Raw genomic sequence first — 9,957 nt, 5'->3', positions numbered from 1 at the left:
GCATTCCCCAGGGACTCTTGCGGGGGCGAGGAGGGAGCCCACGAACCGCCTGCCTTCAGCCAGGATGGAGCCATTCTCCTCTTCACTAGAGTTGGCCTTTGGTGCCGGACCAGTCCAGCGGTGGGTTTTCCTGCTGTTGGCAGTGGAAGGATTGACTCGCTCCAGCCCAGACTCAGGAGGTTCAGGGCTGGGAATTAGCAAAAAAAGAGAAATCCCACGAGCTTCTGTGCAATACATCCTCTCCAACCAGACCGGGGCTGAGCTTTTCGGGCAGGGATCTGTTGTACGTCCCTCCTGCAAAACACCCTCTGTGTCCAGCAACGATTTCCGCGAGGACACCATGCTTCAGCCAAATGCACACACAGAGCTGCCTCGCAGGGAAAACACTCAACTTCTTACCTGTGTTTTAGTATTAAATCTCTGCCAGCTGTCTGAGCACTGTGGATTTAGTCTTTGGTGCTTACAATATTATTTGTTATCTGCTTTATATTAGGAATGTATTGATGGGCAAAAATCTTGCCGGCAATTTGTCATGAATGAAAGGAGAAATCTATCAGGAATGAAGGAAGAAACCTGTATGCATAGGAGTATATACACATGCGTGTGCACCCACGGAGAAGCCCTTTCTCTGCTAACACCACATCTGTGTCACTCAGAACCACACGAAGTTCAGCTTTGGTGGGCAAGTCTCTAGCGTGGGTACCTCCATCTTCCCACATGCCTGGGTGACTCTCTGGAGGAAAGCAGGAGGACGGAACCTCCCATCCCTGGGTACATGTTTTGAGTCTAGAGAGCGTGGGCCAGGAGGGGACAAGAAGGTCCTAGAGATGCTACAGGGAACAGAAACACTCTAATGTGACTCATCCTTCAAGCACCGTTTGCATCCAACCATCGCCACCTTCCCAAAAAAACCCTCTAAAGACACAGGCAAGAGCCTCTCTGCTACTGCCACGTTTATTTGGAAACAGCCGTTTCCTACACTGTTCGCCGCCTTGCGCTGATGGCCGCAGCAGCCACCGTGAGCACACCAAGTGCACACAGCAGGATGAGGGCCCCGGGGAGCCATGGGTTGGGTCCTGTCAAAGAGGAGAAAGGTTGGTTACACATCTGGGTCCCCTGAGCTGGTGCCGAGCCCTGGCATGGCATCTCCTGGCTAGGGGCAGATTCGGGAGAGGTCATCTCCCGTGAAGGGTAAGAGCTACCGGAGCTGGGGATGCTTCGGAGCCCTGAGGGCACTAACAGGACTTGGTCACCCCAACTGGCCACACCTGGCGCCTCCACTGCCCCGGAGGCTGCGTTTAGCTCAGCATTCACGCCTGGTCTGAGCTACGCTGTAGGTGGGCTTGCTCCCAGCCCCGATCCTGGACCTCCTTGGATCCCCTAGATTGACCTCGGTGCTCAGAAGGAGCCTGCCTTGCTGGGTTGATGCGGAGGTCCAGCATGAAAACCCAGCCTTCCTTGCCTGGGGTGCTGCACTGACAGCCTTCTGGCTCCTGGTCCCCTCCCGCCCAGCTGCCCTGCTCAGCCCGACCCGTGCCTGGTACAGAGCCGCTCACGCAGAGCTAAACTCTCTGTGCTCGTTCGGTTTCTGGAGCACACCGTGCATGGCCATGACACCTGAAAGACTCCACGCTTCTGTGCAGGGCAGTGACTTTAGCAGCCCTTTTTAATAACCTGGCATCGCCTAGAAAGTTGCAAGGGTCTGTGAGCTGCTCCTGCCCTCCCCGGAGGGACATACGTACCCCCCAGGTCCTGTTGGTCAGCCCTGGAATGGTGGATCTCTGCTCCCAAGGAAGGAGCAGCCAGCAGGTGGATGGGCCCGTAGGAAACAATCTTATTGTAGTCATCCGCCAGCGCCCGTTTGCTCCTCCAGTGCCTGGGGCATTGCTGTCAACAAAGCCAAGGGAAGGGTGATGGGACCAGAGGGCAGGGAAGAAGCCCGCTCTGGGGGGCAAGAGCTGTCCTGGTGGTCTCCCCCTGGCAGAGGCACAGTTGGGGCTGCAGCCTGGGAGCAGTTAAGACCCCCGAGCATGAGAGGAGCTGGTTCCTGAAGGACCTTAGCCTGCTCCTCCCCAAGTCCTAGCATAAACCTCTCCTGCAAATACCCAACAGACAGAGGGAAGAGGGAAAGGAGCTCTCTGGTGGGTTCAAGCCCTCGTACCTTTAGTTCAGGGCTCTGAGGTGAGCTCCTGCTGCTGGGAGGTGTTTATTGTGCTGAGGCACCCAAAACCAGAGCAGAACCCCTTCTCCAAACAGCAGGCCAAGGGAAGGGAGGTCCCCCTGCCCGGCCAGGGCATGGTGCAGACAACCGGGAGAGCTCACCTTGGCACAGGGCTCTGGGCTGTCGGGGAGACAGAGCCGGACACGGCAGTGCAGGAACACCTCAGGGTAACCAACAAACTGAAACATCTGGAAGCTGAACTTAGCAGCAGTGCTCTCTCCAATGGCGTTCAGGTATGTCACTGTCTCATCGTGGGGACACCTGGGACACGATGGCTGAATCAGCAGGCGGCAAACAAGGGGGAGCATCCCAGCCTGGAACACCAGAGCACCCGGGGAATGGGTGCAGCCCCCAAGCTTTGCTGAACAGGACTATTTCTGTCTCGGTGCTGGTGGGGATGCTTTTCCTTGGCACCCTGCATTGCGCCCAGCTCAGGGAGGAGCTGCCACCAGCACAGGAGCTGGCTCGTGTCTTGCTCTGTGGGGCCACAGCTGCTCTGCAGGGGTGGAGTGAGCCTGGCTGTGGCTCCCACTTCCTGGATATCCATGTTACTGGCATTAGCTTGGCTGCAGCCACCTCTAATGCGAACTCTCTAGCAGATACCTCTATGCACATCCCAGCAAGGTCTCCCCTCTCCCCTCCTTGCCCTTTGCCTCCCCAGCTGGCCAGGAGTGATGCAAGAGCACTACTGGCAGCAGAGCAGGGTCAGGAGAGGGGGCTCAGTTCAGAGCAGTTAGCGAGCTCATCTATGGGGCTGTTCCACCTATTCAATGATGGTGTCCACCATAGGTTCCACCTACGAGCAACGATGGTGTCATTGCTTATTGCTCCTTCTCAGCAACCTGTCCTTAGCATCCAGCAAAGAGACGCGACTGTGTTCATGGTGCAAGGAGACCAGATGCGCTAGGGGCACTTCACTCACCCCTTCTCAATGAGCTCGTGCCGCACGTCCTGGTAGGGATCCGCGCTTGGCGTGGCCCAGCAGTCCTCAATGCTCAGCAGGAAGTACTTGAGCTGGCGCTGTCCTTCTATCTTCAGAAGGACATACAGCGTGTCCGTTACCGGGATGGCCGTGGTCGGCAGGTGATAGGGTTGCAGGTAGGAGGGAGTCTTGTAGAGTCTCATGCTGACGTTGAAGTGTCCTTCTCTGACCACAAACTGCACCAGCCTGAAAGGAGAGGAGGAGAGCTCACGAACAGAACAAGAAGACAGGAAGGACGTAGCACAAGTCAGGCCACCGGCGCAGGTGCACTGATTCTGGACGTGCCTCTGCTCCCGGGTGAAGCCTCATGAGAGCTGGGCCCCGAGCTGCCTCCTGGCTGGTACGTATGCGCTATGTGCGGAGAGAGGCAAGGAGCTCCAGGAGCTCCCACTGACCTGCTGGCCAGTGAGGGCTACAAGAAAGGCAACCCAGGGGGTTCTAACCTGCACCTCCACAGGGGCAGGTGGGGTGGGGGCGTCTTCCAGTTCCCACCCTTTATTTTTTGGTTAGTTGATTTCAAGGAGTGAGGATAGGAGAAAGGTTGATTGTGAGTGCCCCAATTTGGCTCTGTCCCAGGCCCAAACCTTGTGTTGAAAAACTGTGTTGGTAAGAGAAAGGGAGGCACCCTGATGTGACATTGCTCTCAGAGCTCTCTCGTAGCTCTCCATGGCCTTTGCGTATCACCTCATCGAAGGCATCCATTTTTTGGCAAGCTCACAGATACCATGTCAGCAGCAAGGTGAAGAGGGACCACTCACTTGTCGACAGCAGTGAGAGCAAAGGGCAGTTTCACCACCTGCTCGTAGGCATAGACACAGGAGAAATGCACCTCCAGCTGAAAACTCCGGGAGATCACGCCCCTGTGCACTTCCCGCTCCGACTCAATGACATTGGAGTACGACACGTGGGAACTGTTTTGCTGGAACAACACAGAAATAAAGTCTCCAGACCATGTCTAAATCCATACACGTTGCTCCAAGCTCCAGTTCAGATGGTGCAACTCAACTATAGCTGCTCCAGGCCTCCTGGATATCTGCTGGGGTTTTTGCTCAAGAGCCGGGTTCAGGGGCTACTGGCAACCATCACCGGAGCAGGCAGGAGTCAGCATACTGACCAGAGGTGAGGGCCTTCCTGTGCAATGGAGAGCTGGAGCACCGGTTCCTCTGCACCCTCCCTGACCCATGAATCAAGCGAGGGACCAAGGGGCTATAGCCAGGGCTGCAGAGCTCAGAGGATGCTGCCAGAAAGCCGAGGGCTGTTATCAGCTAGTAAAGAGCACACCGAGACTTCCATGCTCTGCTGAATAAGACAAGATGTGCTGCCAGCAGCGGTTTGGTGGAGGCAGAAGAGCTTTCTGACAGCCCCCAGGGAAGCCTTCCAAGGGGAACGAGAACTTTACAGCACCCAGATATAAAAGGAAAAGGCTCCGGTTCTTCCCCTTGCTGTCCCCACTCAGCATGTCTGCTCCTCTCACAGCTTCAGAGCTAAGCAGAGAGGCTCTGCTGGATCCTCACCTGAATTATTGATCCACAGGCAGTGTGGTTTTCACCCGTGAGACTGGCTGCAAAAAACAGCTCGCCCTCTTCTTCCCTTTCTGAGACCTTGCATGCCTGGTTCTTCAAGTGGACAAGCTCCCGGGGAATTTTCAAGAGTTCAAACACCTCCTTCCTCACCATCATCTTCATGTACTCTTCCTCGCAGGCTAACTTCAGTACCACATCTGGGGGAAAAAGCCATCTGCAATAGCAATAAGGAAGAGGCCTGAAGGAGCCCTAGGTCAGCTATGGGATGGCACAGTCCTGCTGAGCTCAACAGACCCTCATCCCAGCCTTGTTGCAGGCTGCTGGTAGGGCTCTTCAGAGACACTGGGCAAAAGATAAACCTTTGGGAACATGAAGAAGTTAATGTGGGTCTGTCATGTTCTACTGGTTGCCTAAGACCTGTGCAAGTCCGTGGCTGCCACTACTCTGAACACACACAGTCCTCAAGACATCAAAGGCAGATGTCGTGGGTCTGGTCCCTTTCGAGGGCTGGCTACAGAATCCCTGCAGTCTGCCAAGGGCACCAGACAGGGACAGTGATCCTCTCTTTCAGATGAAGAAGACACAGTTTTTGGCCAGCCTCTGGAAGGAGCCTTCACTGTAGCCATGCTGGAGTGCGTGTGGTTGTGCCGATACCGTGAGGCAGCTGTGCTCCGCAGCATGCCCTGCTGCCCTGACACGGCTACACCATGGCACGGCTTCTTGACAGCCAAGGTTTCCTTCTTACAGGAATTAAGACTTTTGGGGAGGAAGGAAATGACCTGTGACTAGGTCTTGTACTACCTTGACAGAATGCCCCTGTGAAGCCTGGTTTGCAATTGCAAACTGGTCTGTCCTCCATCACCTGGCAGTCCCCCTGGTGCTGGCACGGGTTTGGCAGGCAGGCACCCGGGCTCCTCTTGAGACGGAGGGCAACCCCTTGCCTTGCGCCATGTGGGCTCATCAGCTCACCTGCAGCAAAGGAAAGGTGAGTAAGCTGAAACACAGCAAGAGTATCTCCCCTACGAGAGATGCGAGAGCAAACTCGCCCCATGGCGTGAAGCCTTGCCCAGCTTGCAAGGGCTGAGATCCTTGCTTAGAGCGAGAGCAGGCACATCTGAGGAAGAACCTGCCACCTCGGCTTGCCTGGGAGGATGTGACTGAGAGCCTGAGAGACAACCTCAGCACGGCCGTAATCTGGATCAGAGCTATAGAGCCTTCCACCAGCTAGCAAGGAGCGTGGTGGCACATCACAGCACCTCTGCCCACCTCCATGCGTTACATACCGCAGTTGGCTGGGATGGAGAGCCTGAGGTTTCTGCCTGTTTTGCCGGCTCTTGCACCCCAGTTTCTGCCCCCGAGCCCTGCGCTGTTGTGCCCTTACCAGCCTTCAGCGGTGCCCTGAATGAGGAACCCGGACACGGATCAGGTGAGGGTTTGACCTCTCCTTTCCATACTACCCATCTGTGACCCAGCGGGGACAGTGTACAGAGAGACTCACTCTTGTTGCTTTCACAGCCAGCCAGGCAGAGGGTAGAGACAAGCAGCAAACATCTCACAGTCCTTTCCTGTAAAAACAAGCAGGATCTGGGTAACTCGGGTTTTTAGCTTTCTCGCTGGAGATGTTTGCAGTCATCCAGAAAGAGCCAACCCTCAATCATAGGTGCAATAATTTCTGGACTGTATTTCCTCCAAAAACTCTAGGTTCAATGGCACTAAGCCATTTCCTATCCCAAAGGGCCAGATCAGCACTGCCTCCCCCTCCGCAGGCTAACACAAGGGTCAAATACTGTCCTGAATTTAGGTAGCTATTCCAGAAAGAGGGAGTGGGAGAAACCAGACCTCAGACCTGCAGGGATGTGCTGACAGTGATAAAGCCACATTTCAGTAAGAACAGGCACGTTGAGTAAAGCCACCGCACAGCTGAGGCATCAATCCAGGCTCCCCAAAGAGGAAAGGAGTTTCCCTCTTCCCACTACAGCTCTTTTGAAGAGTTAGGATTTGCAAAAGGATCCTTGCTTTTCCAGTAACCCATATCCATAACAAGGAGACAATGGGATAAAAAAAACCTCAAAGCCTCGAACACAACTAAAATTAATGCCACAAAGCTACAGATGAAGTCGATTTTCCCCATTGGTACAGATGATGGATTTCTTTAGGGAAATGAATGGCATGGTGCTGGATGAGCCCTGGACACTGGAGTCTTCTTATCAGAGACGTAGATATGAGTTAGCCGGGGCCGGTGGCTGGAGCAATGCTCTGCCACCCCCCTGCCCTGCAGGTGCCCTGAGAGTGGGGCAAAGCCAATGCCAAAAGCCCCACTCTGGTCTAGCAGCACATCACGTACCCCCTCCACCCGACCCCGAGCGGCTGCGACCGCCAGACCTCCAGGTGAGGAGGGTTTATTCCCCGGTCCGCTCCTTGCTTGCTGTAGCAGTCCTGAGAGATCCCACCAGCGTCAATATCTCACCTTGTTCTCATCCCACTTACCATCGCCAGGCCGCTCTATGATCCTCCACCCACCACTGCCCTGGGTTGCTCTCGTGCTCCCCACTGCGTGCCTTATATCGCCTTCCGGCAGATCATTCTTCTCCCCCACGCAAACATGCTGCCTCTGCGATTGCACAAGAGCCAGCTTAGCATCCTTCGGCAGCCAGGGAGGAAAGGACTCTGCGAAAGTCCATCCTCCAGCACGGATGCCCTTCCTATTAGCCGACAGCTCGTGAATGCGGACCCAATTCACGGCCCTGATGGGATCCCAAACAGGGGGCGTATCAGCAAAATCCTCGGGAATCTGGAGTTTTGCGCATCCAGCTGGTTTTGTGGTACCTGCTTTTGACGCAGCAATAACAACAGATAGCACAGTGGCACACGCGAAGGCCAGATAACTGCGTGTACTGAATACACATGGTTTCGCAACCACAACATACATTTGCTTCGGCTGTTTTTCTAATGACTTCTGACATCTAAGATCTGGTGAGAGATGGAGAGATGAGGCCTTGGTCCTACCACGCTTTGTTTGGGAAACAGTAACCAGCTGCAAATAGCAGTAATCACTCAAAGTGATGCTTCTTGATATATATTGACTATACTCTGTGCATCCTCAGAGCTTTAACTGCTACAGTCACCGTAACATAGCAGCAAATGTGAACATCCAGCCTGCCAGGTTTTTTCCCAACCGCAATGAAAAGCAGAAAACAAAAGTGTTTAGCACCTGAGCCTGCTTACAGCCTAATGAACTACCAATTAAAAAAAAAAAAAGAAAAAAAAAAAAAGAAAAGGCCTCCTCCCCTGCCTTGCTGCCAGCTTTTGGGTGAGAATCTGCTTTCCATTACGTATTTTACAAAGTAATTAACCGGGACAGAGGCGTGCACAGACTCGTTTAGAGGTGCAAAGGCAGTGCAGCCTGCAGGCTTAGAAAGCAATAAAGGAAAAGGATGAGGAATGGGGTGGAGGGGGCTTTTTTCTCCTGTTTTGGTTTTTTTTTTTTTATTAAAGAGAGTGAAACTTGTGAGTTTAAGAGCAGCCATGTGGTCTCTGAGGGGCTGGTGGAAAAGCTGTCCTGGTGGGCAGGGTTTGGCCGCTTCACGGAATCACAGAATTCCCCCTCCTTTTGCCCAAAAATCTTCTGCCCCCAAATCAGGGGGCTGCCACCAGAAACACGCCTTCTCCCCGGGCAGCTGTCTGCAGCTTTCAGCTGGGGAGACGCTCAGCCCAGCGGCGGGGAGGGCTGGGGCAGCCAAGGGGGTGCGGGATGGGCACCTGAGGAGCCCCCGGGGGCAGGGGGGCGGCCTGCCCAGGGCAGCGGGAGACCTGGGAGGGGGGGAGACCCTGAGGGTAGGCCAGGAGGAGGCCGGGGGGAGGCTCTGGGAGAGGCCGGGGTAGGTCCGGGGAGGGGCTGGGGTAGGCCTCAGGGTAGGCCCAGGGGGGGTCCAAGAGGGGAGGCAGCAGTGGGCCCCGGGGTAGGCCCCAGGGGCAGGCCGGGCTAGGCCCCGGGGTAGGGTGGGAGTAGGCCCCAGGGGCAGGCCGGTCTAGGCCCCAGGGTAGGGTGGGAGGAGGCCCCAGGGTAGGGTGGGAGTAGGCCCCGGGGTAGGGTGGGAGTAGGCCCCAGGGGCAGGCCGGGCTAGGCCCCGGGGTAGGGTGGGAGTAGGCCCCGCGGTAGGGTGGGAGTAGGCCCCAGGGGCAGGCCGGCCTAGGCCCCGGGGTAGGGTGGGAGTAGGCCCCAGGGGCAGGCCGGGCTAGGCCCCGGGGTAGGGTGGGAGTAGGCCCCAGGGGCAGGCCGGCCTAGGCCCCGGGGTAGGGTGGGAGTAGGCCCCAGGGCAGGCCGGGGCAGGCCCGGGAGGGACCGCAGGACCCCGCCGCGGCCCCGCGCCGCCTCTGCGGCGGGCGTTGCCATGGTGCGCGGGCCCGGCAGCAGCGGTGAGGCGAAGGCGGTGAGGCCGGGGGAGGCGGCGGGAGGGCAGGGGAGGAGTAGCTGCAGCCTGGCTGTCCTTGAGAGCCGTGGGGCTGAAGGGGCGGCGGGGGCGGCAGGCTGTTGTGGTGGTGCAGAGGCCGGGGAGCAGTGCCGGGCCCTGGGACACCCCCTGTCCCGCCACCCCCAGCCCCTCCAGTGCAAGGTCTGTGCCTCCCTCCCGCTGTCTGCTCCTCACGGGGTCAGCCTGACCGCAAGGAAGGGGAAACAAACAGCCCCCCAACCTCCCTGAGATGTAAATAAATAATATAAACAGCCCTCTGTCCTTGGAGGATGCTGACTGTGCTGCAAAATATCCCCCTCCCTTCAAGGCCCCTGAGCGGCTGGCCAGGCTCAGTGCAGCTTGCAGGCTCTGGCGTGGGCCATCAGCAGGTGCCCAGCGGATTTCTGGAGCTGCTTTCCAGCCGGCAGCACCCCAGGCAGGACAGAGGACACAGCATTTACACGAGCACGGGAAACACGGGATGCACCACAATCTGAGACTGAACGTGGGGATGTGCTGTCCTGTACCAAGCCAGGCACCCCACTTCTGCCGTCACCCCCATGCTCAGGGGCCCCAGGAGCGTGCAGCCACTTATTTACCAAGCCTAGCCCAAACTCAAATTCAGTGCTCACCCTTTACTGTCGCAGAAACGGGAATCACGCTTCTGGCTGCCTCGGCCATGCTCATGTACTAAATCACTGCGGCCAGAGTGCGAGTGTTTCTGTGTTGCTGTATATCTGGGTGCCACCCCTGAATTCACCCTGGTGCGTGTGTTGCTGT

At 56.6% G+C, this 9,957-nt stretch overlaps 1 protein-coding gene across 1 annotated transcript; it reads right to left on the bottom strand.

Annotated features, from left to right (window-relative positions):
- Positions 1–975: 975 nt before the first annotated feature.
- On the bottom strand, positions 976–9,858 carry LOC104257347 (uromodulin-like). The gene is made up of 9 exons (XM_059825068.1): positions 9,817–9,858; positions 6,225–6,291; positions 5,528–5,695; positions 4,718–4,923; positions 3,962–4,122; positions 3,144–3,389; positions 2,323–2,482; positions 1,743–1,887; positions 976–1,076 (listed from the first exon to the last, which is right to left on the bottom strand). The coding sequence occupies exons 1-9, from the start codon at positions 9,856–9,858 to the stop codon at positions 976–978; spliced, it is 1,296 nt and encodes a 431-aa protein (XP_059681051.1).
- Between the last annotated feature and the right edge of the window lie 99 nt (positions 9,859–9,957).

Source organism: Gavia stellata, chromosome 15, assembly GCF_030936135.1.
Source record: "Gavia stellata isolate bGavSte3 chromosome 15, bGavSte3.hap2, whole genome shotgun sequence".
Lineage (NCBI taxonomy): Eukaryota > Metazoa > Chordata > Aves > Gaviiformes > Gaviidae > Gavia > Gavia stellata.
The sequence above is the reverse complement of the archived record's forward strand: the minus strand, read 5'-3'. Positions and strand labels throughout refer to the sequence as shown.

Coding starts and splice junctions, on each gene's coding strand:
- LOC104257347 (XM_059825068.1), bottom strand. CDS start 9,858: ATGGCCGAGGCAGCCAGAAGCGTGATTCCCGTTTCTGCGACA. Junction 6,292..9,816: donor TGATTCCCGTTTCTGCGACA/GTAAAGGGTGAG, acceptor TTGTTTTTACAG/GAAAGGACTGTGAGATGTTT. Junction 5,696..6,224: donor TGGCTGTGAAAGCAACAAGA/GTGAGTCTCTCT, acceptor CCTTTGCTGCAG/GTGAGCTGATGAGCCCACAT.